Genomic DNA, 21,782 nt, shown 5'->3' with positions numbered 1-21,782 from the left:
ATATAACAGTGATTATAATAGGCGAAGAGTGAACCTCAAAAACAAATATAAGAAAAGAGAGAGGGAGGGATATTTTCCACTTTGTCTAAATGTAAGTAAGAGAAAATTTATAAATAAATATATATATATATATGTATGGATATGTACGGTTATATATATATATATATTTGTTCAGACAAAATACCTAATGATAGGTATACTTATATTAAGAAAAGAAAATAAAAATACGTCAGTGGGGAAACTACTTTCACTGCGAATGGAAAAAGTAGAAGACAGCAAGGAAAAAAAAAAAAGAAACATAACTAATGAGAAAAAAAGAAGAGGAAAATGTAGGTGAGGAAATATAATAAAAATAATAAGCGAAGGGGCAAATGAAATGTGATGTGATGTGACAGACTGGGATGTGTGACCAGAATGAAATAAAAACCGGAGGAAATAAAGAGAAAAAGTGGAGGGGAGTGCATTTTGAATGTGTTGTTTTGACTTTATGTTTTTTTTTGATTTTGTTTGCGAAACTCCGCTTGCACCGATCACGAACGTAGGCAGAGAGGGAAGTGCAGAGATATTTTATAACTTTCTCTCATCACTTCACTTCACTTCACTTCTATGATGCAGTTGTGCCCTTACCTGTTTTTTTTTTGTTTCCTCACTACACTGTGAGCGGAAGGGCAAAAAAGCTCATGGATGCCGTTAGTTTTTGATTTGACTTCAAATGTGTGATGATTTGTTTGTTATTTCAGCTGTTCGGTCGGTATGACTTTTACGTTGAGTTTGCTTCATTTGGTGTGCATACACTCCGAGTTTGTGCGTCTGTTTGTTGTAACGAATGTGTTTTCTTTTTTTTCTTTCCACCCCTTTCCCATTTGTATTTTGCTTACTGGTTTTTGGTTGTGGTTTATTGGGACGTGTTATTACCATTAATATTGTTATTGTTGTTATATTCTTTTCATCCCACATACAAACGCAAGCGCAATGAAAACAAGGAGAAGTAAATAAAGAATGCGTGAGTAACTGAGAATGCTGAAGCTGACGGTTTAAAGAAAATAAAATGAAATGAGCAGGGTATACATATATACATTCATATATATATGAATGTATATATGTACTAGTGTATTCGTTTATTTATTTACATATCTGTGTGTGATTGAGCTAATATGTAGGAGCAGAACAATAAGCAAAAATAAATAAATAAGAACAAAAGAGAGAGAGAGAGAGAAAGGAAAAGAAAAGAAAAGAAAAGAGAGATTTTAAAGTCCTTCTAATTTTAACAGCGCGTCGATGGGAGGGCAACCCTTCTTACCAATCCCTCAATCCCTCTTCTTCTTCTTCACGTCTGTTTAAATACGTGGAGACGACTACACATATGATTTCCGTGTGGTGTGTTGTTGTTGTTGTTGTTGTTGTTGTTTTTGGTTTGTAGAGTACATCATTCCCAGATCCAAACTCCAACCCTCCTTCGTGAGCGTCCCTTCCTTTTTTTTTTTTATTTTACCCCTCTCCCCTTCCCTCCATTTCATATTTACTTGTAATGCTGCCGGTGCCACTCCTGTTGTTTTATTCTTGTCTCGTCTTATTTATAGTCTTTATTTCATTTTACTTTTCGTTTATGGTCTTTTGTTGTTTTTGGTTTTGGTTTTGGTTTTTGCTTTTTTTTTTTTAATTGGCGGAGGTGGAGGCAGATGCAGATGGGGGAAGGTGACGGTGTGGTGGCATAAGGAAAGGGAATATGATGTTCTATAAGGGTTTCTTTTTTTTTTTTGCACGATATGTGTGCCTTTTGATTTTGTTTTTTTATTTTTCTTCTTCTTTTGTTGTCTGCTGTTGTTGTTGTTTTTTGTTTTGTTTTTTTTTGCTTTTCTGAAAACCATATATTAAGTGACTACGCGCACAAAAATCAAAATAAAAAGGGAGAAGGAAAAAAAAAAAGAGAGAGATATATCTGGAAACGTTGATGGTTAATCTTTTTTTTCCCCCATTTCCTCTCTCCCTCTTTTCTCTCTTCCACACACGCACCCTCTATTTGTTGGTGTTGTTGTTGTTCGGTTGTTGTTTTTTTTTTTTAGTTTCTCCCTTCTTCTTCTTTTTTCTATTTTATTGTGTGGTTTTGGATTATGTGAGGGTTTGGTGTAACGAGAGAGAGAGAGAAAGAAAGAAAGAAAGAAAAAAAAGAGAAAAAGGGAAGGTGGAAATCGGATGTGTAGCAAAAAGAAGAACTGATATTATCTATTGACATATTTCATATTCGTGTCGGAGGTTTGATTAAGTGCGAGAGACCGTGCTGGGGTATTTAAGTACACATGAGACAGATGTAAACAAAACAAAAGAGTGATGCAAATATATATATATATATATTTGTGCATTGGTTTTATTTTTCTTGATTTTCTTTTTTATTTTTCTCCATTCAGTCGTTGAAAGTATATATGGCGGTGTCATTTTGGGTGTGATCTCAAGTCACGCCTGTGATCATCCACCGCTTCATTTTCTCCTGATTTTTTTTTTTTTGCTTTTACTTCCTGTTGTTTTATTTCTCACCACCACCACCCCATCCATACCATCTCTTTTTTTTTTACTTACTTTTCTTTCTTTCTTTCTTTATCTGTTTTGTCATTTTCTGCATGATGGTTTCCATCTCCTAAAATTATGTTCTCTTCATTCGTTTATTAACTCTTTTCCACTTGTCTATAAGCTCATGACGTTACCTTAATTACAATAGCGGGAGCTGCGCTTTCAATATATAAATAAATAAATATATATATATATATACTATATACACACATTTGTACTTTTTGAGTATATAATTATATATATAATATATATAATATAATATATATGTTCGTGTGTATGTTTTTTTGCAACCGTTTCCATTCAAGTGAGAAGATGAAAATACAAACGTGGGAAAAGAAAAGTAAAAAAGAAAAAAGTGATGGGAGCAGTGGCAAACAGAAAAATAAAATTGAAAGAGAAAGAGAAAGCGAAAAGGTTTTCAAAAAGTTTTTTATTTAAAAAAAAAAAGAAAAGAAAGAAAGATAGGATTTGCAGGAAAAGTAGTAAAAGAGGTGGTACGGTAAAAAAATTAAAAAAGCAAAGTGGAAGAAAGAGTGCAAAAAAAAAAAAAAAGGGATGCGTTGTTGCATTTGTTTTATAATGAAATTGCGTAAGGTCATCCTTAAGCACATAAATATAACTCCATATTTTTACGAAGGGAATTTTTTTCCTTCTGTTTTGTTTTGTTTTCTTTCTTCTTTTTTCTCCCTTCTCTTATTTTGTAAGTGTTGGGTGGATATGCTCTTCTTCTTCTTGTTTTTTGTCTTTTGTTTTTTGTTTTGGTGTGGTGTACGTCTCGGAAAAGAATGTGGTGGGGGAGGGTTTATTACGGGTGAGGTTCAAAACGAAGTAACGATAATAATTTTTTTTTAGACTTGTATTTTAATAAATTGAGATGGGTACATATATATATATATATATATCACAACTGCAACAACAACTATAACAATACCATGTGGAAGCCAAGAAATGTCAGAGATGACACCATGGTAGCAGTAGTAGTAGTAATAATAATTATTATTATTACTATTATTTCAAAAAAAAGAACTTTCCTATCTTCCCTTCCGCATGGTATTGTTGCGGTTGTGTTTTTTGTTTTTGTTTTTGTCTTCTTTTTTTTGTTTTCCTTTTGCCACATGGAACATCGTTGTAACGATGATGTTTTTTTTTGTTGTTGTTGTTTAGGCCTCGTGTCCCAACTTTTCGAAAACGGGAGGGAGAAAATATTTTGTGAATCGTCTGTTGTTATGTTCGTGCTTTTAATATTCGCTTGTCTTCTTTACGACTCTTAATTTTTAAAAAAAAATTTTTTTAAAAAATAAGTTGTGTAAAACGAATAGAAAAAAAAAGGACGAAAATGGTAAAGAGGAAGGGGGGAAGTAGTCGCGAGATGGATCAGGGAATATCAAGCAGTCATTTACATACTTTTTTAACTACATATATATATATATATATATATATATATATATATATATGATTTTTTTCATAAACCTAAAACCAAAAAAAGAAGGAAAGAAAGAAAGAAAGAGAGGAGGGGGGAAAAAAAAACGTCGTTAAATACGGCTTCTGAAAGCTGATATTGTGAACTCGAACATTGACTTTTACCCGTAGTTTTATTATCAGATCCTCCTTTTTTTTTTTCTCTCTTTGCACAAGCGCCTTCATGCTGACCTTTTTTCGTTTCGTTGTGTTGTGTCCGTTACGGACCTTTTTCTGTTTTGTTGTTTTCGTTTTTATTATTGTTTTTGTTTTTGTTTTTGTTTTTAGCCGATTCTTGTCGTTATTCCTCATGAAGGCACTACTTCCTCCTTTTTTATGAGTAGTTGGAAAGAAGAAGTAGCGAGTGGAAGGAGGAAAATAAAGGAAGCCCACGTGCAAAAAGGACACACACACAAATCCCTTCGCACAATAACGATGATGATAACGCTTTTTGTTGGTTTTGGGTATTATGAACCGAAATGGTCAGGCCGTCGCAGGTGGCCGTGACAGCATCAAACTGTGGGATGATGATAGCAGTAATAATTTAATATATATATATATATATCAAAAAAAGAAAAAAAGAAAATAATAAGAACGAAAGAAAAAAAAAACGGTGACGATGTGACCGCGATGGAATTAAATTGGATGGGAAGAAGAGTTTGGTATGTGAAGTTGTTTGAAGTCCCTTACCAACTTGTAATGGTGATGATGATGGTGTGGTGAGTTGTATGCCAATACTTTTTGTTGTTTTTTTTTTCTTTTGGTCTGCATACTCCTCCTGAACTCTTGTGCCTTTTCTTTTAAAAAACAAAAGAAAACAAAGAATTGGCAAGTGCGATTTGTTTTTTTTTCCATTAATTTGTGTGGGATAGATTTCTTTTCAATTATTGCTTTTATCTGTTTGCTCTTTTTTTTTTTCGTTTTAATATTCACTGGTGTTGATATTTCTTGTTTTGTTTTGGTATTGTTTATAACAGAAGAGGAAGAGATGGCGAGTTGAGTGTGCACAACTTCCTTCATGTGCCAAAACGGAGTTGTAATAACCACCAAACCTTTACCTTTTCCCTTCCCTTCTTTTTTTTTTCCTTCTTTCTGTTTCTTTTCATTCTAAACACGCATTCAGATAAACACCCCGCCCCTTTACCAAGTTGGGCGGTTGCATCAGCAGCAGCAATCAAAAGATAATAAAAACGATAGCAATACAAGATAATGATAACCTGAAAGCTGAAGGTGGAAAAAGTGTTTTTTTTTTTGTGGTGCCCCCGCCGCGGTCGTATGTAAATAAAAGGGGTTTAAATACCCTTTCGTTTTTTAGCAGTTTTATCTTTTTCGTTATATTTTCCTTTACGGTTTCCCTCCCTCCTCCCCCCCCCCAATGTTTGTTTGAGACTTTTTTTTGTTTTTGCTTCTTTATATATATATATATATATTTCATCCAATGCTCACTCTCTTCTTCGGTACAACACCTATATATGACGGACAGCAGCATATAGTGTAGGCACGTGTCGCAAAAAAAAAAAAGGAAAAATACTTTAAATATGTATATATTTATGTTTACACAGTGAACTCTGTATCTCCCTTACAACTGTAACTTGACTCCGTCCATCGCTCCATCAATCACTGTGTCTATCTGCATATGTCTCTCCATCATTGTTTTGTTTAGTTTTCGGCTTCTTTTTTTTTTTAAAAAAAAAAATTTACTTCATTCTGTTTTTATTTCCTTTTTTTTGTTTTACTTTTTTCCTATCGCTTCTCACGTACCCGTGCTGTGTTGCGTCTTGTTGATGTGTTGTTGTGTTCCTTTGACCGCATGTGAGGCGTGCAGCAACCGTCGCAGATTTATGCAAATATAATTACGTTTATAAATAAATAAGCTATAATATATACTATATATTATAAATATTATGTATATGCTGCCCCTGTTATCATCTTTTGTAAATTGACTCTACGTTGACCTGTGCATATTTTTGGTGGAACCCGTTTGAATCATTTCCCTCCTCCTCCTCCTTTTACTTTTTCTTCAATCCGTTTTTTGTCATTAGTTTTGCTTAATCGTAGGATATGAAGAAGCCACCAAACAGTTGAACAAATAAGCAGTGGGGGGAAAGGCATCGGTTTGTCGTTTGCGTTCCATTAGATTATATTTGTTGTTGTTGTTTTGGGAGGGGTATTCTCGTTTTCACCCATCCTTTACAGTGTTTTACTCTTAAATTCTTTGTTGTATTTACTGCCCGTGAAAATCTCTCTTTCTCTAATTCATTTCTTTCCCCCTTCTCGTTGTATCTCTTCTTGTTCCAATGTATGAACATTACTTATGGTTGTGGTAAAAGAAAACTGAGTTGGGGAGACACGCCACATCTCGTAAGACGGGAGCTAGGGAAGCGGAGTCGAAGACTCAGTAGAGACAAGAAGGCATCGCGAAAGTTGGGGGTCGTGAGCAGAAGAAAACAAAATTTTTAAAAAAAGAGAAAGAGAGGGCTGCAGCCAACACCAGTGATAACGTCGAGTCGGCTTTCAATTGGCATTTGACTTCGTTGCTTCGTTTGTTTTTGTTGTTGTTTTATTCCATCTTCCCGTGCTTATCCCCATCACAGGGATCAGAAGCATCTGTCGAAACTCTAAACTGGGAGGGGAGGGGAAGGCGGTGTCTTTGAGCGTTATGAACAATGACCTTGAGCGATCAAGGCGACTTTATCAGACACTCCACCTTCCAGATTTCAGTAGCATTGAGGAGGTGAGACAGGCTTACAAAACCCTCGTCCTTAAGTATCATCCGGACAAAAATCTACACGACCCGACGGCAGCAGAGAGGTTTAGATGCGTTACCCTAGCGTATGAGATTCTTTCCAACGAAGAGAAAAAGAGGAAATACGACACGGCGTTGCGAGTGCGTCAGCCGCTTGGTGTGGGCTCGGTCAGATGCGGTAGTACCACACCCCGTTCGGTTGCGAAAGGAGGTAAAGTACCCACACATTGTGCAACCACCAGCATCTATGAAGAGCTCAACACATATGCACTACGGAAGGCAGAGCGGCCAGGTCGACGCGCGCCCTCCGTTAGCACACCACGGGGAGTACGACCATCACTCTATACGAAAGAGCAGCGGATGTTTTTCAGGAAGCGCGAGAAAGAACACCAGGCGGAACTCCGCAAGCGATGGGAGCAGGAAAAGCGTGAGCAATGGGAACGGGAGCGGGAGGCCCTTCGCAAGCAACAGATGAGGCGAGAGGAGACGCAGCACATTTTCCAGTTACATAGGGCTGTTAATAGTGCCAGGCGTACGAATTCATCACGGGTGCAGCGCGGTACATCAGCCCATATTTCTGCAGATAATGGTAGACCCACAGTCCGTTCCTCTGCCGCGCAGCATCCCCGGATGAGCACCAGCATCAGCAGTAGCATGTTCACGCCCTCGCCGAGAACCCGCTGCGCCTCCACAGACGGTTTGAGTAAACGAATGGGAACTAGAAACCGATCGGTTGTAAACAACGAGTCCGAGACGGTGCTGCACCGAAGGGTGGGGCGAGAATCAGAGCAGCGAATTCGACCAACAGGACTGCGACCTCGCGGGGCAGCATTGATAGAAAGTGAGAATACGGTTCGTAGGGCTATTGAGGCTGCCGCAGGACTTCGTATGAAACTCCTGTACTTACAGACGAAAGAGTTGTGGCAGCGGGCTGTGTATGTTGAAGAAAACCACCTCGCGCGGGAGGTCCTACACCTGTTGGAAGAAGAAAGGAGGTATCCAATGTTTGCGAACAACCCGGGCTTCTTCATAAGTATGTGTAATAGACAGTACAAAATGCTGTACACAGATGAAGCAATTAGCTTTGCTACAATTGTTCTACAGGAGCGCGAAAGTACAAGGAGGTTGAGCATAAAGCAGGAATATGAGAGTACGCTGCTCAGTTATCGTTGTATGCTAAGCCTTTTCCAAAGGAAACTAGTGATGAACAAGTTATTAAGAAGACAACGGGGACGCATTGAGGAGGAGGAAAGGTTGTTTCGAAACATGTTGTATGTATCTATGCACGAGTGTGGAGCCCGACATCAATTGCAAGAGGCCGAAAAAGACGAGGTGACGCAGCTGATAAGGCGGAGAGCGAACGAGCGACATATTGTATATATGAAGTATGGAGAACAAGCAAGGTTAGCAGAGCGTAAGTCGAATGCGGTTATCACTGCTTCACTGCAGAAGGAAGTTGAGCGCCTCCAGCATGCCCTCAAGTCGTTGGCAGTGCAACTTCCTTATGAAAGAGAATTACGCTTTATTTCTGACATCTCTGCACGTGCAGCAGTCAATGTAAACGAAGCTAAACCTGACATCTCGGTAGTGCCTCCGTGCGGCGTTACCGTGCAGACACGTAGTGAAGCAAGCGGTGCGCAGCGCGACCCACAAAAAACCTTCCATCGCAGAGTGAGTAGCGTTGGTGATGGAAGCAATTTCAATGTCAAGTTGTCAGCAACTGCCAAAAGGGGAAGCTCTCCAGGTTGTGCAGTCAGACGGGAACGTGCTGCTCTCGCACAGCAGCTGAGGAAACCACAGGGTTGAGGAGGTTTTGTCCATGATTGTGCTATCCTTGGTTTTGTTGTATTTCTCACAAGCTTTTTAGATTTGTCCCTCGTTGTTCTCGAGACATACCATATGGATACTGGGTTTTTTTTTTTCGTGTGTCATGATTTTCTTTTTCTCTATTTTGTTGGGGGCACTTTGTACATTTGTGGGACAGCAGCAGTGCGGTTTTGTGAGCAGTGCCGCATGTGACTTGCAACAAGAACCTGGGCATCAAGGTCATCTTTGTACATTGCAGCGGATTATGGCAAGTTCTCGAATGTCATTGCTGTAATTGTGAGTAATTGTTCAACTTGGTGCTTGTTTGTTTGTTTGTTTTCTCTCTCCTCCTCCCCACACACATATTCCTTACTTTTTATACATTAACGATAGTAAACCGCACCAACAGTTGGGGGAGGAGGTAAGAGAGGGTGGTCCTTTCCATATCAGTAGCTCTGGTGATACAAGCAGCAGGTAATGCATCCCTCATAGCAACGGCGCGCCACGTGATGTTCTCATGAGCATGCGCAAATGGGGGGAGGGATGTTTATTGCATGCGCATGTTGTGTATTTTTTGCTTTTGGGGTTCCTAAATTAGATGAAGTGGTACTAATTGGTTTAGTTAATGTCTAAGTGGTGGTTCGGCTGACTAGAGCATCCGCGGGTGTGCATCATATTATCTTTCTCTTGTCCGCGCCGTTGACTCCACCGCTGTCTTTGGCGTGTAGGAACGCACAAACACCTGAGAAACGAGTTATGTGTAGGGTTGAAAAGGCAGATATCTGTAACCTTTAATGTTGGTGTTGCACTTGAGTGTGAGTAGCGTTTACCTTTCCTTCGACAAATTGGTTCCGACTAACCGAAAGGAGGCCGGGAGGTTCACGAAACTGTACAAATGAATTTACTTATATATGTGGGCGGTACTGTGTTGTTAACACCACGAAAAGGCCCCAAAGGGAGGCCCGAGCCACCTTCGCCAAAAAGGCGACTTTGATAACCACAATTCACACGTGCACTACTCGGTTCTTTTATTTCCTTTATTTTTTTTTTCTTAGTGAAATTGTTGGTGGCCGTATTGCTCCTGTACGGGTGTTGTTGTTTTTTTTTTGTGTGTGTGTGTGCTAGAGCGACAGCAGGGAAGACCTCGCAACATCAGGAATTACTGACGAGTTTCTTTGTTAGAGTAAACCATGGGCTATACGTTCTCGCGTGCACAGATGGAGGATTATAAGGAACTTGTGAAGGGTCGTTTCTCTGACGGCGCGATTGAGTTTCTTTTCCTTAAGTTCCATCGTGCAGCACCCAACGGTATCATGACACCGGTGGATTTCAAACACTACATTGAGAGCACGGAAGTGTTTAAAACATACAAGCACACCCATTCGAAGTCGTATCTCAAAAATGTAGATGAAGACAGTGAAGAAGAGGATGGAGGGGGAGGTGGGGAAAGAATAGGGTCATCGAGTTCGGAGATGTACGAGCATCTTTTCAGGGGTTATGACCGTGATTGTGATGGGGTTATATCCTTTAGCGAGTTCCTTCTGTATCACTTGGCAGTTATTTACAGTACGGAGGAACTTTTTGTGGTTGTGTTCAATGCCTACGATGCTGATCAGGATGGGTTTCTTTCCCTAAACGATATTGTCACTACCATCACCGCAGCAACGAAGTATGTTGGTGACTGTGATATAGATGATCCGGAGGTGAAGCGTGTCATAAACGAGGAAGCACAACGGCTTATGATGTTTCTAGATGTCCGGAAGGATGGACGCATTCGGCCAGAGGATATGAGACTAATCACGCAAAAGCATCCGGAGGTGCTGGAGAAGATGAAGAATTTGATGTAGTTTAGCAGTTGTGTTGTGCATCCTGCGCATAGATTGGTGCTGAGGCACCATGCAGGCTTCCCCTTCTCATTGTTCGCAGCGCCCATATGAATATCCCTTCCGCTGGGTCTTAATTTTTTATATATCCTTCAGTTTAAGGGGTGTCAATTCCGTCCACTGTTTGAACAGTGTTTGTCCCTCTTTCAACCACCCTCGGCCGTTGTCGCCGTGTGTCCACTAGCGGATGCGCAAATGCCCTTTGTTATCGTTCATGTACACCGCATATTAGCATGTGTGCGGGTATTCGCTCCAGTTTCCTTTACTTACTTTTCCGCTGCCTTGTTTTTTTTGTAGCACTGGAGAAACAGAGACATTGAAAAGAGAAGAGGAGGGTGCCAGACACCATCCAAAGAAGGACGCGCATAGGGGAAAGAATACTATAAAAAAGAGACTTAGTTTCTTGGGGCAAATAGCTATTTCATCTGCACCCACACTCCTTAAGTGATCACGAGTACGGTTTTGTTGTTTCTTTTACGCTTGTTTCTACAGAATTCGTCTGTATTGTTGTTGTTATTGTTGTACTGTAGTATTGTTATGTCCGTGAAAAGGAACACCCAGACACAAAACCGACGGTCTTTGAAGGGGAAAGGCGCAATCGTCTCTGTCAGCGATAAAAAACCTGGGCAGCAAACAGCTGGGGGATCGGCTGCCACAGATGCAACCCGTTGTGAAGGAGAGACAGTTTCCAACGTTGCAGGTAACAGTGTGAACGAACATGAGCACACTTCCAACCAGCAACAGCCCAGCGAGGTGAGTGCAAACCAAAAGGGTGTTTGTGTCACCGTCCCACCCCTTGGGGTAGGTGTACGACATAGTAAGGAGGATAAAGAAGGGAGGTTACACGTTTCACTACTTCCTGGGTCCCGAAAGGAAGGCCTGGAGGTGACGGAGGACGATACCCCTAAACACAGCTCCACAACCTGTGGAGATACGTTAAGTTCATATGGACAAGCTCAAAACGACAGCCAAGTGGACGATACGGCTACAATACACTCAAACGAGCGTATGGCACTGTCTCAGGAGGGGGAACCCCACATTGAGCAGTACTGTGACCGCTCAGATGATACAAAAGGTGACCCACAGGCCACTCCACGCAACTTTGGCACCACTTTGGCCGCACCGGCCACAGACTGCTCAGCAAGCACATCACCCCATGGCGAAGGAGGAAAACAATCACTCCCAACGGAAGAACATGCATTTGCCTCATCTCCTCCACTCCCTCCAGGGAAGTGCAGAGGCACGTCGGAGGGGGACGGGGAAAGGGCGGACAGGGGTGCAGTTGTTGAGTCAAGGCAACGTGGGGACATACATTTTCAAACGCAAGGAATGTGTGAAGTCCAGCCGTGTCCGGCGAGGGAGCGTTTGAAACCATTGCCCGTAGGAGAAACTTGTGCTACCGCCACAACAAAGAAGGAAAACGACCTCCAGAGTCAGAAGGATCTTCTTTGTCCCGGTGCCGATAGTTTACAAATAGCAACGAAACACTGCGACCCTCCTAGTAGTCATTCTAGTAGCTACACCTTCACTCCTGAGGTGTCGCTGGCGCTCTGCCAGCTGATCGACAGTAATGTTATTGCGCCCCTGTCGAAAAATGTTGAGGAGATGGCTCTGCACCGTCGAATGCAACTGAACCGTCTCGCGGGGTACCTCAATGATGCCATCAATAATGTAGCATGGGGAAAGGGGGTAAATTATGGGGAAAAACGGTACTATGTTTTTGGTAGTCTGGCATCAGGGACTGTGCTGCCCGACGGTGATAACGATATGACGATTGAGGTGGACGGGCTTTTGAATCCAACCAAGATTGAGACGCAAAGCGAAGCCCATGCTGATTCTTCTGATGGCGCAGCTGGAAGTAGTTGCAGCAGTAGCATCAGCGGCACATCGTCTCAAGCGACCACTGTTGCGGGTGGTGAATTGCTCTCGAGCGTGGCGGACTACCTTCGGGAAAACAACAAGTCTGTGTATGTCGACACTGTTGTTGTTGCTGAAGTTCGTGTCTTAAAGCTTGTAATGGACGGAAGCAGCTACGATATAACGGTAGGGCAACTTGGGGGTGTCAGTTGCATACGTTTTTTGCACGAGATGGACATGAAGATCGGATGTAACCACCTTTTGAAGCGAACTCTGCTGCTGATGAAAGCGTGGTGCTGCTACGAGGCGCATGTTCTCAGTGGCCAGGGAGGGTACATATCCTCCTACGCGGCTACTGTGATGATTATTTCTATGATAAACACTGTTGAGTTTCTTGAAGATGTGGAACGGGAAGAGCGAGGCGGTGAAGGCGACGGAAAACATCTGGAGGAGAGGCAGCGTGGAGAATATCAACACATCTCGCCGCTTCAGTTATTTGCGCGCTTCCTCAAATATTTCAGTTATTTTGACTTTGAAAGTTACTGCCTCACGTTGTTTGGTCCTGTTCCGTGCGACAAAATAAATAATGTGCCATTAGACCTCGATCTTGTTGAGTCACAGGTGGAGCACTTCCAACAACCTGGCGGCTCAGCTGTGTTTGGTCTAACAGCCGAAGGTCAGGAGGCGTTGGGGCATTGCCTTCGCCGACGTGCTAAGCAGCTCATAACTCCCAGGGAATTAAAGAGGATGCTATCACAGGAAAGTCACCGTCCTCAACGGGGAAAGGCGGGGCACTTCCCACCCTGCGCCCAGGCTAACAAATCGCACCCCAGCAGCAACACTCCGGAGAGCTTCACGCCTGAAGCGAGAAAGGAACATGCCGTCAGCCGCGGCCACGCGGACGATGGCGGACGAGCATCGGGCCCCGTGACAACCACAGTTAACTTTCCCCTTCGAACTATGAATGTCATGGATCCGCTGCGGTGGGGTTCAAGTGTGTGTCGGGGCGTTTGCCGCAACCACCTTCAGCGTATTTATCGTGCTTTTCGGGAGGGTCTCGTTCTTTTTAAAATGGGATCGGCGAAGCTTGCGCAATCTCTGCCGACTTCTCGGGGCCCGAGCAGCGGGCTTGGTAGCGGTGTCACGGGCAGTGTAACACGCGAACCGCAATTCTCTGGGGCACTGGGCCACTATTTGGTGGATGCCGCAGCGTACAACAGATGTGTAGACATGACGGGGCACAGCATTCTCCATGAACTCTTCGGCCAGACTTTGTACTATGTGCAGCGTTACTGTCCGGAACATTTGCCGGTAAGACCACGTGTGGCTCTAACAAGCTGCAAACAGTGTTCGCAACCAACATTTTTCTGCGTTCCCAATGTACAACAAGTATTGGAACCACAGTTTCTTTTCGACTCCCAGGAAAGGGTACTCGGAAGCAATGACGAATTTGAAGGGAGAAGCAGCCAACTGTCGACTCCATCTGACAATGCTTATATCTCCCATCCTGGTCTTGGAGTTCTGAAGAACCAGCAGCCAAGGCAGCAGCACCCTTCCTATCATTCGGTGAAGACTGTGCCCGGTCCACTCCCTGTGAGTTGCCCTCCTCCCACTACATCCCTGTCACCCGCAGCTCCCGCAAATCCTTTGCAACATACCAATTGCACAGATGGGGGTGCATGGCTGGGAGGAGCGGGGAGTCAAGTCCACGGAAAACCCACAGCGAATTCAATGTCAACACGGAACCAGTTATTACGTGGAACTCCGCTTATGCGGGTTGGTTTTAGGAATGTAGGCACTCTGCGAAACCATTGCACAGCGCCACCCGCAATGCCTTTGGGGGGAACCTTTCCGTACATGCATGATGTTTCTCCCTTCCCGTGTTACCCCACAGGACCTGGGAGAGCTCCAGAAGGAGCACATTACTCGACAAAAAAGCTAAGGGAGGATGAGGGGTTCATGATGAATTTTGTGCCTCCATATCTTTCGCGTGGCCAACGCTTCTACGACCCGATAGCACCCTTGGGTCAAGGAGGTATGTAAACCTTTTTGGGGATGTGCAGTGTCTACATCACTAATGATGTGTGTGTGTGTGTGTGTGTCTGTGTGTGCACGCGTCCATCATGCCAATACAGCGGTGGCACATCACTATTGATGTCGGGGAAGGATCCTCCATCGGTGAAACTATTACGTTCAACATCGTTGCTGACATGGGAAAGGAGGGAGAACAGATGAAAAAAAAACATGGGTAGGGAATAAAAGTACAAGGTAGGTCTATGCGGATGTCAGGACGCTCCTGTGTGTGCAACTGCTGAAATTATCTTGCTGCTACTTTTCCAGTGAGTGATTGAGACCCATCGTTTTTTGCTACTGATCTTGGCGACGTTTTTGTTTTGTTTTTCCTTTTTTGTTTTTTTTTTGTTTTCGGAGATTCACCACCTCTCGCGTGCCGTGAGCGGGACACGGCGAATAAGGAAATGTCGATTGTTTGCACTTGGTAAACAATTCAGGTCTTCGCTTCATTGATGCCTCCAAATAACTTTGTGAGGGTGGTGGCGTATGTTTGTTTGGTTTATAACTCCCTTGAGCGTGTGACGCCGAGGCTCACTTATGGGTTTTAGCGGGGATGGCGCGGTGCATCATTGGGGCTCGGCGGGTGACCTTTTGGAGTATGGAGCAGTTTGCCTGTTTGTTAAGATCTTTCCACCGGAATGGTCAAGTTGTGGTGAATAAAAATGAATCCAGTCAACGTTTCGCGTCACTCCGTCCTTTCCTCATCGACCTTCCGTATTCGGCGGCAATGAAATTATTAATACGCTTATTTATGTTATCTTTCCACTTTTATCAGTTTGTATGGTGTGTTGCTTTAGTTGGATATTTTATATACATATATATATTTGTCAAGGTGATTGGTTGTGCACCCCAACAGCTTTTGTTTTTGTGTTCAGCACGCGAGGGGTGAAGTAACACCGACGGGATATGAGACGGGATGTGGCATGCCGGTCAAACTCCTGCTTGTAAATTTTTCACTTCAATACTTTAGTCCATCATCGCACACAAAAAAAACACAAAAACACACCTTTCTGCTTTAACGCTATTCAATTTTGTCGTTGTTGTCTTCTTTCTCACCCTCTTTTTCTGGGGGTCGTGCGTCTTTCGGACAAACGCGCCTCCCGTCATCACGCCAAATCATCCTAATGGGGGATTCCTCCCCTTCGGTTTTTGCATGTGTATCGTTTTACATTAGCGCCCCCTTGTATGTGTTTTTGTTTTCGTTCAGTCTTGTCTCCGTCCGGCGGTCCAGGGCGGCATTATTTCTCCCTAGCTGATGGTGAGAATGGGCTCCCATCACTGCTAACTGACAGCACCGTTCGCTTTATTTGTTCGTCCTGTATGCATTATTGTATTCCCTCTCACTTATTGCGGCATTCTCTGTCAATATTAATATTTTTTTAGTTGGCCCTCATTTACTTTTGTTCTCCCGCCCCCACCTTTCCTCAATCATCTTCTCGTTCGTGTTGACGGCCCCTGCGCTTCATGCAGGCGCTCAAATGTCCGTATATGGGAACGGCGGTGACCACGAGTGGACTCCATCGTTTTCCCCGCCATTATACGTACAGCGGGCGCAGAAAGTGCAAACTTTACTACGGGAGAATGGGTGTAGCTCGTTCATTGATGCCGGTTGTTCGAGTGGCGGACTGCTACGCCATATACTGACCTCCCAGTTACAAGAACATTCTTTCAGTCGCGCGCTCGCGATCGATTTGGACAAAGTGGCGTTGCATGAAGCCAAAGAAGCGATAACAGCACTAGGATTCTCATCCCCCGTTGCACTTCTGCACCCCATGCACGTTGAGTTCGTTCAAGGGGACCTCACGAAACCACCGGTCTTCACTCCGTTTGAAGAAGACAAGGAAAGGGAACGGGAAATCGGGAAAGAGGCTACACAACTGGGAGAAGCGGTTCCTCGCACCCAGTTATCACACCAATATGATGCCGTTATCTCCATTGAAGTGTTAGAACACATAAATGTTAGTGATGTTCCCCTCTTCACCGAGGTCCTTTTTGCCCACCTTGCCGCGGCTTGCGGTGCGCGGGTTGTAGTCATTACAACACCCAATCGTGATAGAAATGGTATTGGTAATGCCAAGAGTAATGTGACCGGTCAGTTAGGAGGTAGCATTCAACCGCGGTTGAACGGTGCTCCTCACTCTTTGCCAGGTTTACCGTACAACGTGAGACACGAAGACCACAAGTTTGAAATGACGGCGGCGCAGTTCCGACGATACTGTGATTACGTCATAGAAGCGTATCATCCACGCTGGGTATCTTACACACTGTTTGGAGTTGGGGAGATGTTTACACAGGGTTCAATTTTTCATGCAGGTCCTGATCGTGTCGCAGTGCGTCGCCAGAAGGTACTGCCATCCTTACCTGTCACGCTTGATGCGTTAAAAGAGACACGATTCCCCCTCTCCCAGCTGTCGGGTGTCCCCCCATTAACGCCGTCCGACGCAGGAGGGAGTGAGATCAATTGGACACATGATATGCTTGCTCGGGGTCGTCTTTTCCCATGGGAGGAAGTCTTTGGTGAACTGTCAACGCGACCAGACGAAGACATGTTGTGCTGCATCAGGACGACCTCTCCTTACTGTAGCCTACCTCCCGTCGAAATGCCATATAAACCGCTATGGAACCGGATGGGGGAAGCTGTACGCGGTGCCTTCGCCGCTGCTGCGAGTGAGGATGAGGTCGTGCAGGAGCATGACAGTTATTTGTCATTTGCGGATGTGAGCGTCAATTACCACTATCGATTTTTTGCTCCGTTCAACGCGAGTCTTTGCGCGCTAATATCGTGTATGCTGAGGAAAGTGCACCGGCGAAATGGAATTTGGAACCCAAACGATCGTCCAGCACGTCCTCTCGTCAGGTGTTCCGAATCCGCCTCGGGTTACGTGCGTCTTGTCCTAGCGTGGATTCTTTACGACTGCTGGGGCGTAGATGCCCTTAAACGAGGCGTGGGAGACGACTCTTATGGGTCCGCGCGTCGTACTCTATCAAGTGATGAAATGAAAGTGCTGTTGTTTTTATCCTCTTTGGGATTTTTTCCAGGCTCTGTGCACCACCTCCGGAGCGTGCTTCATCGAGGACGTTTGCTTACAGGTAGCGGTAGGCGAAGAGGGGTTGGAGGCAACAGGCGAGCAGCGAGTGCAACATCAGGTTGCAGTTCTGAGATTGACAAGGCTAACCGGGAAAAGATCCGATGGCTTTCCTACGCTCTTTTCCAGCACGGCGTTAGTGCACGTCACATCGCGAGTTGCTGGAATAATGTGGCGTAGCGTATGAGATCATTTAACTGCTGTGTGGTGCAAAGTGAATAACCGCGGGGGAAGGGCGTAACCCTTGGCTTGCTTGCTGCGCTTTTTTACGGATTTTACTTTCACCTCATGCATACATGGGCACGTGTACATTTATTTGTCTTCTTCCTCACAATCATTCCCCCTCCCCTATTTGCATTCTCACACAAGGGTACTTAAAAAGGAAGACAAATAAAACGTAACTATGGGTGACGACACGACCACGAAGTCGAAACGTGACGAGACAGAGGAAGAACGCCGGGCACGTAAGGAGAAGGAACGTGCCGAGCGCAAGGCCAAGGAAAAGGAAGAGAAAAAAGAAAAGGAGGAAAAAGAGGTTGGGAATGATGGGGAGAAGGAGCGAAAGTCAAAGCGTGACGAGACAGAGGAAGAACGTCGAGCACGTAAGGAGAAGGAACGTGCCGAGCGCAAGGCCAAGGAAAAGGAAGAGAAAAAAGAAAAGGAGGAAAAAGAGGTTGGGAATGATGGGGAGAAGGAGCGAAAGTCAAAGCGTGACGAGACAGAGGAAGAGCGCCGGGCACGTAAGGAGAAGGAACGTGCCGAGCGCAAGGCCAAGGAAAAGGAAGAGAAAAAAGAAAAGGAGGAAAAAGAGGTTGGGAATGATGGGGAGAAGGAGCGAAAGTCAAAGCGTGACGAGACAGAGGAAGAACGTCGAGCACGTAAAGAAAAGGAACGTGCCGAGCGCAAGGCCAAGGAAAAGGAAGAGAAAAAAGAAAAGGAGGAAAAAGAGGTTGGGAATGATGGGGAGAAGGAGCGAAAGTCAAAGCGTGACGAGACAGAGGAAGAACGTCGAGCACGTAAAGAAAAGGAACGTGCTGAGCGCAAGGCCAAGGAAAAGGAAGAGAAAAAAGAGAAAGGAAAGAAGGAAATGGAAAAGGAAAAGGAGGAGACCATTGACGAGGACGGGGATGACCTTCAAGATATTCTTAGTAACAAAAAGGGAGCCAAGCAGGCGTCCCCCAGGAATGAGCAAGGTGTGTCACCGGAAAGTAGACGAGGACGCACAACTGCGCTAGTAGCTGGGCAGAAAACAGAAGAACTGGCAGCAGCGATGGCGGCTGAGAATCATGCTATTCGCCAGGCGGCGCACGAAGCAAAGGAAGCAGCTCAACAGAATGAGAGACGCCGTGCTGAAGAAGAGAGAGAACGAGAAGCACTTGAACGCCGTGAACTGCGGAGAAAAGAGCGGGAGGAGAAGCGAAACAAGCGGGGAAATGACTCCAAAGCGACGACGGGGCCTCTGGGCACAAGCGCGTTCGCCGCGGAAGACCTCCAGCGGCAGGGGTATGTCACCCAGTTTGACAAAGATTTACAGCGTGCGACAGCACTGCGACGGTTGGTAGATATGGATGATGTTGCGGCTGCCCTGGTTGATGCGCCGCCGCAATCTCAATATGACATGTACATCCGAAGCTTTGGGGAGTCGGGTCGTAAACAAGTAGGCGTACAAAATCCCGCAGAGGAGGATCGTACGGACGTCGGAGTGCAAGCGGAGCGTGTGCGGGTAAAAAGCCGCGGGGTGGAAGTGCCCCGGGACCTGGGATTATGCCCAGAGTTGCATACAAATAACGTGGCACAATTTACCACGGGAAAGGGAGGAACGGACGGGGGCACTGTGACAGAAAATACCCAACAACAGCAGTTTGCTGACGGGGCGCTGTTGGCGGGATTTCTGAACCGCGTCTTTCCCATCATCCGCGCTGCTATGGATGAGAACGAGGGAGTGGGTTCGGATGCAACAAAGGCAAAAAGTGAGACGCAGTTCTCGTCATCGTGTGTCTCCTTCTGCTTTTCTGCCGCGCGGAACAGGCCTGTGCTCAAGGTCCTCTTTAATCCCTGCAATCCAACCTATATAGTGGCGCTTCATGGATCGTGTGTGGAGGAAGGGCCCTCCAAGGAGATGGATCGTTACATGTCAGTGATTCTCCTCTGGAGTATATATGACAACACTGCACCAGAGAAGGTACTTGTCTCACCATCAGTGATCACGTGTATATCCGCAAGTCCGCGAAAACCCTACTTGATTTATGGTGGGTCTGAAGACGGTTCTGTTTTTTTATGGGACACCCGCGAGCCGGAGAGAAATCATACGACAGCCGGCCGTTATGAAGGACATAGATTCCGTCTTCCCTCCTTCTCAACATCGTGGCAAGCAGGTAATCACTTGGCACCGTTGGTTTCGGTTACTGTTGCAGGGTACAACACAGCAACGGGCATACGGAAAGATGAAGCTGAACAACTAGTTTCACTCGATGCCTTCGGTGAGACACACTTTTGGGTCGTGAATGAAAAGGATCAGGCGAAGGGCGCCATCATTGATAATGAAAATGGATTGAACATGTTCTCCACCGTTCGACTGCTATTGGCGGCGTCCAAAGGCAGCGATCGTGCAAACTCAGCATCGCTATCGCAGGAAGCATTTGCCATTGATTTTGTGCCGTCCGATCCGTCTCATTACGTCGTGGCGTGCGCCGAGGGGGTGCGTCACATTAGCCGTTTCGGTAGTGTGGCCGCGCCATCAGTTTACGGGCCCTCCTCGCGATTTTTTAATCAACCCATTGTTGTGCCGTCGTGTGTGCAATACAATCCTGTGGATAACAGAATCCTTATGGTCGGGTACGATGATGGCAGTGTTAGGGTGTATCTGCACACCGAGGGTAGTCCACAGATATCTATTCCCCTTAGCACTCATCGTGTTACTGAAATTCGCTGCAGTCTAATGGACAAGTGGCTGTACTGGGTTTTGGACGCAGGTGGTATGTTTTATTTGCTTGATTTGGCGAAGGGGGAAAGGGAACTGCCCGTTTTTTCGCAATCCCTTTCCCAGACGAACGCCGGTATTTGCACTTGCTTTGACACGCCACCAGAGGCAAAGGCGGAAAGCCGTATGGTGGTATTTGGGTTCGAGAAGGGTGAGGTTCAGCTTCACACATTGAATGATCTCACTCACTCGCTAAACCCAGATAGGAACGAACTCTGGTTGTAGCAGATAAATAGATCAACCGATGAGCACGTGCCTGAGAGACCACTGCTTGGGGGGAGGGGGGCGACATATGTGTAGTTATGAAGAAATATATATATTGCCTATAATTTTTTTGGTTGCGGACAAAGGGAGGGAAGTGAATGGAAATTGGTTCTGAAATTATTTTTATCGCTTAATACTCGTGCTACATTCTACACCCTTGCCTTTTTACGTAGTGACATTATTCTCTGGTGTCAACAAAATGATCATTGCGGTGCCGTGGGCGTCTGCACCCGCGGGGAGGTCGGCATCCCCCCTTTAAAAAGGCTCAATGGATGTGGTGCTTAGTGGTAAAGTGACTTTTGATTCCGCAGTGAATGTTCGACGCCCGAATATCACGGGTCGGTGAGTTTACCATAATAAAGGGTAGGCAGTTTTTGTATTTCAATGTCAATATCCAGAGACTCTATTCAGGCCAGTTGGTAGCTGTACGCAAAAAACTGTGCAGTAGGGACCTTGAAAGTAGGGAACGCACAACCCGATCGTATGTGAGTTGCGAAATGTACTATCATAAGTGGAGAGGGAAGCTGCAGGGATTGGTTGGCAGCCGGGGCACGGGATCAGTTGGGCAATCGCCGCAGATTGGTGGCGGGGGTGATGGTCCTCCAGACACCGGGTGCCAACCCTTCAACTGCATTCTCTGCAACGCATTTGAAATTTGCAGTTACCAACGTCGAGATCAAGCACGCTTCTCTTCGAACCCCTGGCGGCGCCTAGCGGTAATCCGGTGCTTGAACAAGAATATTAATTTGCTGGACTTGGGGGGCCTCGACATGCTTCTGCCGGCGTCCGCATTGGTGGCCAGTTTAATTTCGACAAGCCTATATCTCTAGTAGCCACGCACCTCTCTCTCTGTGTGTGTGTGTGTGTGTGTGTGTGTTTCGTGGCTCCAGCAGTTTTATCCAGGTGTTTGTTGGTCGTATGTTGCTTTGATCATAGTCTTGGTCGGTAAACATTTGGTCTAACCGTGACCCAGTAAATTCTAAGTGATGAATCCTTATCGCCTGCTTCGATTTTTTTTTCTACCCCTCTATTCTGCAATCTTTGCCCACTCACCCCCATCTCTG

General features: G+C 45.0%; 6 protein-coding genes across 6 annotated transcripts, besides 33 other annotated features; all 6 read left to right on the top strand.

The window, feature by feature from the left end:
• Window positions 1–108: 108 nt before the first annotated feature.
• Window positions 109–167: a microsatellite.
• A 93-nt stretch (window positions 168–260) lies between these two features.
• Window positions 261–328: a sequence feature (T-rich).
• A 255-nt stretch (window positions 329–583) lies between these two features.
• Window positions 584–605: a microsatellite.
• A 458-nt stretch (window positions 606–1,063) lies between these two features.
• Window positions 1,064–1,105: a microsatellite.
• Window positions 1,106–1,213: 108 nt separating this feature from the next.
• Window positions 1,214–1,241: a microsatellite.
• Window positions 1,242–1,380: 139 nt separating this feature from the next.
• Window positions 1,381–1,412: a microsatellite.
• A 205-nt stretch (window positions 1,413–1,617) lies between these two features.
• Window positions 1,618–1,656: a microsatellite.
• A 119-nt stretch (window positions 1,657–1,775) lies between these two features.
• Window positions 1,776–1,857: a sequence feature (A-rich).
• Window positions 1,858–2,131: 274 nt separating this feature from the next.
• Window positions 2,132–2,174: a sequence feature (CT-rich).
• A 158-nt stretch (window positions 2,175–2,332) lies between these two features.
• Window positions 2,333–2,354: a sequence feature (AT_rich).
• Window positions 2,355–2,556: 202 nt separating this feature from the next.
• Window positions 2,557–2,594: a microsatellite.
• Window positions 2,595–2,730: 136 nt separating this feature from the next.
• Window positions 2,731–2,831: a microsatellite.
• Window positions 2,832–3,002: 171 nt separating this feature from the next.
• Window positions 3,003–3,116: a sequence feature (CT-rich).
• A 90-nt stretch (window positions 3,117–3,206) lies between these two features.
• Window positions 3,207–3,326: a sequence feature (A-rich).
• Window positions 3,327–3,444: 118 nt separating this feature from the next.
• Window positions 3,445–3,467: a microsatellite.
• An 82-nt stretch (window positions 3,468–3,549) lies between these two features.
• Window positions 3,550–3,588: a sequence feature (AT_rich).
• A 45-nt stretch (window positions 3,589–3,633) lies between these two features.
• Window positions 3,634–3,669: a microsatellite.
• A 163-nt stretch (window positions 3,670–3,832) lies between these two features.
• Window positions 3,833–3,866: a sequence feature (AT_rich).
• A 112-nt stretch (window positions 3,867–3,978) lies between these two features.
• Window positions 3,979–4,019: a microsatellite.
• Window positions 4,020–4,043: 24 nt separating this feature from the next.
• Window positions 4,044–4,090: a sequence feature (CT-rich).
• Window positions 4,091–4,254: 164 nt separating this feature from the next.
• Window positions 4,255–4,309: a microsatellite.
• Window positions 4,310–4,560: 251 nt separating this feature from the next.
• Window positions 4,561–4,588: a sequence feature (AT_rich).
• A 1-nt stretch (window position 4,589) lies between these two features.
• Window positions 4,590–4,634: a sequence feature (T-rich).
• Window positions 4,635–5,081: 447 nt separating this feature from the next.
• Window positions 5,082–5,130: a sequence feature (A-rich).
• Window positions 5,131–5,432: 302 nt separating this feature from the next.
• Window positions 5,433–5,455: a sequence feature (AT_rich).
• Window positions 5,456–5,697: 242 nt separating this feature from the next.
• Window positions 5,698–5,723: a sequence feature (AT_rich).
• Window positions 5,724–5,881: 158 nt separating this feature from the next.
• Window positions 5,882–5,929: a sequence feature (AT_rich).
• Window positions 5,930–6,682: 753 nt separating this feature from the next.
• Window positions 6,683–8,575, top strand: Tb10.389.1020 (chaperone protein DnaJ; the record flags this gene model as incomplete). The annotated part of the gene is made up of 1 exon (XM_818376.1): window positions 6,683–8,575. The coding sequence occupies one exon, from the start codon at window positions 6,683–6,685 to the stop codon at window positions 8,573–8,575; it is 1,893 nt and encodes a 630-aa protein (XP_823469.1).
• A 1,190-nt stretch (window positions 8,576–9,765) lies between these two features.
• On the top strand, window positions 9,766–10,422 carry Tb10.389.1030 (hypothetical protein, conserved; the record flags this gene model as incomplete). Its single annotated transcript, XM_818375.1, has 1 exon — window positions 9,766–10,422. The coding sequence occupies one exon, from the start codon at window positions 9,766–9,768 to the stop codon at window positions 10,420–10,422; it is 657 nt and encodes a 218-aa protein (XP_823468.1).
• A 573-nt stretch (window positions 10,423–10,995) lies between these two features.
• Window positions 10,996–14,358, top strand: Tb10.389.1040 (hypothetical protein, conserved; the record flags this gene model as incomplete). The annotated part of the gene is made up of 1 exon (XM_818374.1): window positions 10,996–14,358. One exon carries the CDS (start codon window positions 10,996–10,998, stop codon window positions 14,356–14,358), a length of 3,363 nt encoding a protein of 1,120 aa, XP_823467.1.
• A 38-nt stretch (window positions 14,359–14,396) lies between these two features.
• Window positions 14,397–14,426: a microsatellite.
• A 274-nt stretch (window positions 14,427–14,700) lies between these two features.
• Window positions 14,701–14,740: a microsatellite.
• A 201-nt stretch (window positions 14,741–14,941) lies between these two features.
• Tb10.389.1050 (hypothetical protein) lies at window positions 14,942–15,277 on the top strand (the record flags this gene model as incomplete). The annotated part of the gene is made up of 1 exon (XM_818373.1): window positions 14,942–15,277. The coding sequence occupies one exon, from the start codon at window positions 14,942–14,944 to the stop codon at window positions 15,275–15,277; it is 336 nt and encodes a 111-aa protein (XP_823466.1).
• A 589-nt stretch (window positions 15,278–15,866) lies between these two features.
• Window positions 15,867–17,654, top strand: Tb10.389.1060 (hypothetical protein; the record flags this gene model as incomplete). The annotated part of the gene is made up of 1 exon (XM_818372.1): window positions 15,867–17,654. One exon carries the CDS (start codon window positions 15,867–15,869, stop codon window positions 17,652–17,654), a length of 1,788 nt encoding a protein of 595 aa, XP_823465.1.
• A 223-nt stretch (window positions 17,655–17,877) lies between these two features.
• On the top strand, window positions 17,878–20,679 carry Tb10.389.1070 (hypothetical protein, conserved; the record flags this gene model as incomplete). Its single annotated transcript, XM_818371.1, has 1 exon — window positions 17,878–20,679. The coding sequence occupies one exon, from the start codon at window positions 17,878–17,880 to the stop codon at window positions 20,677–20,679; it is 2,802 nt and encodes a 933-aa protein (XP_823464.1).
• Window positions 17,971–18,148: a sequence feature (CT-rich).
• Window positions 18,247–18,424: a sequence feature (CT-rich).
• Window positions 18,523–18,582: a sequence feature (CT-rich).
• Window positions 20,680–21,568: 889 nt separating the features above from the next.
• Window positions 21,569–21,595: a microsatellite.
• Between the last annotated feature and the right edge of the window lie 187 nt (window positions 21,596–21,782).

Source organism: Trypanosoma brucei, chromosome 10 (genome assembly GCF_000002445.2).
Source record: "Trypanosoma brucei brucei TREU927 chromosome 10, whole genome shotgun sequence".
Taxonomy (NCBI): Eukaryota; Euglenozoa; class Kinetoplastea; order Trypanosomatida; family Trypanosomatidae; genus Trypanosoma; species Trypanosoma brucei.
This window is presented reverse-complemented; position numbering and strand designations above follow the sequence as displayed.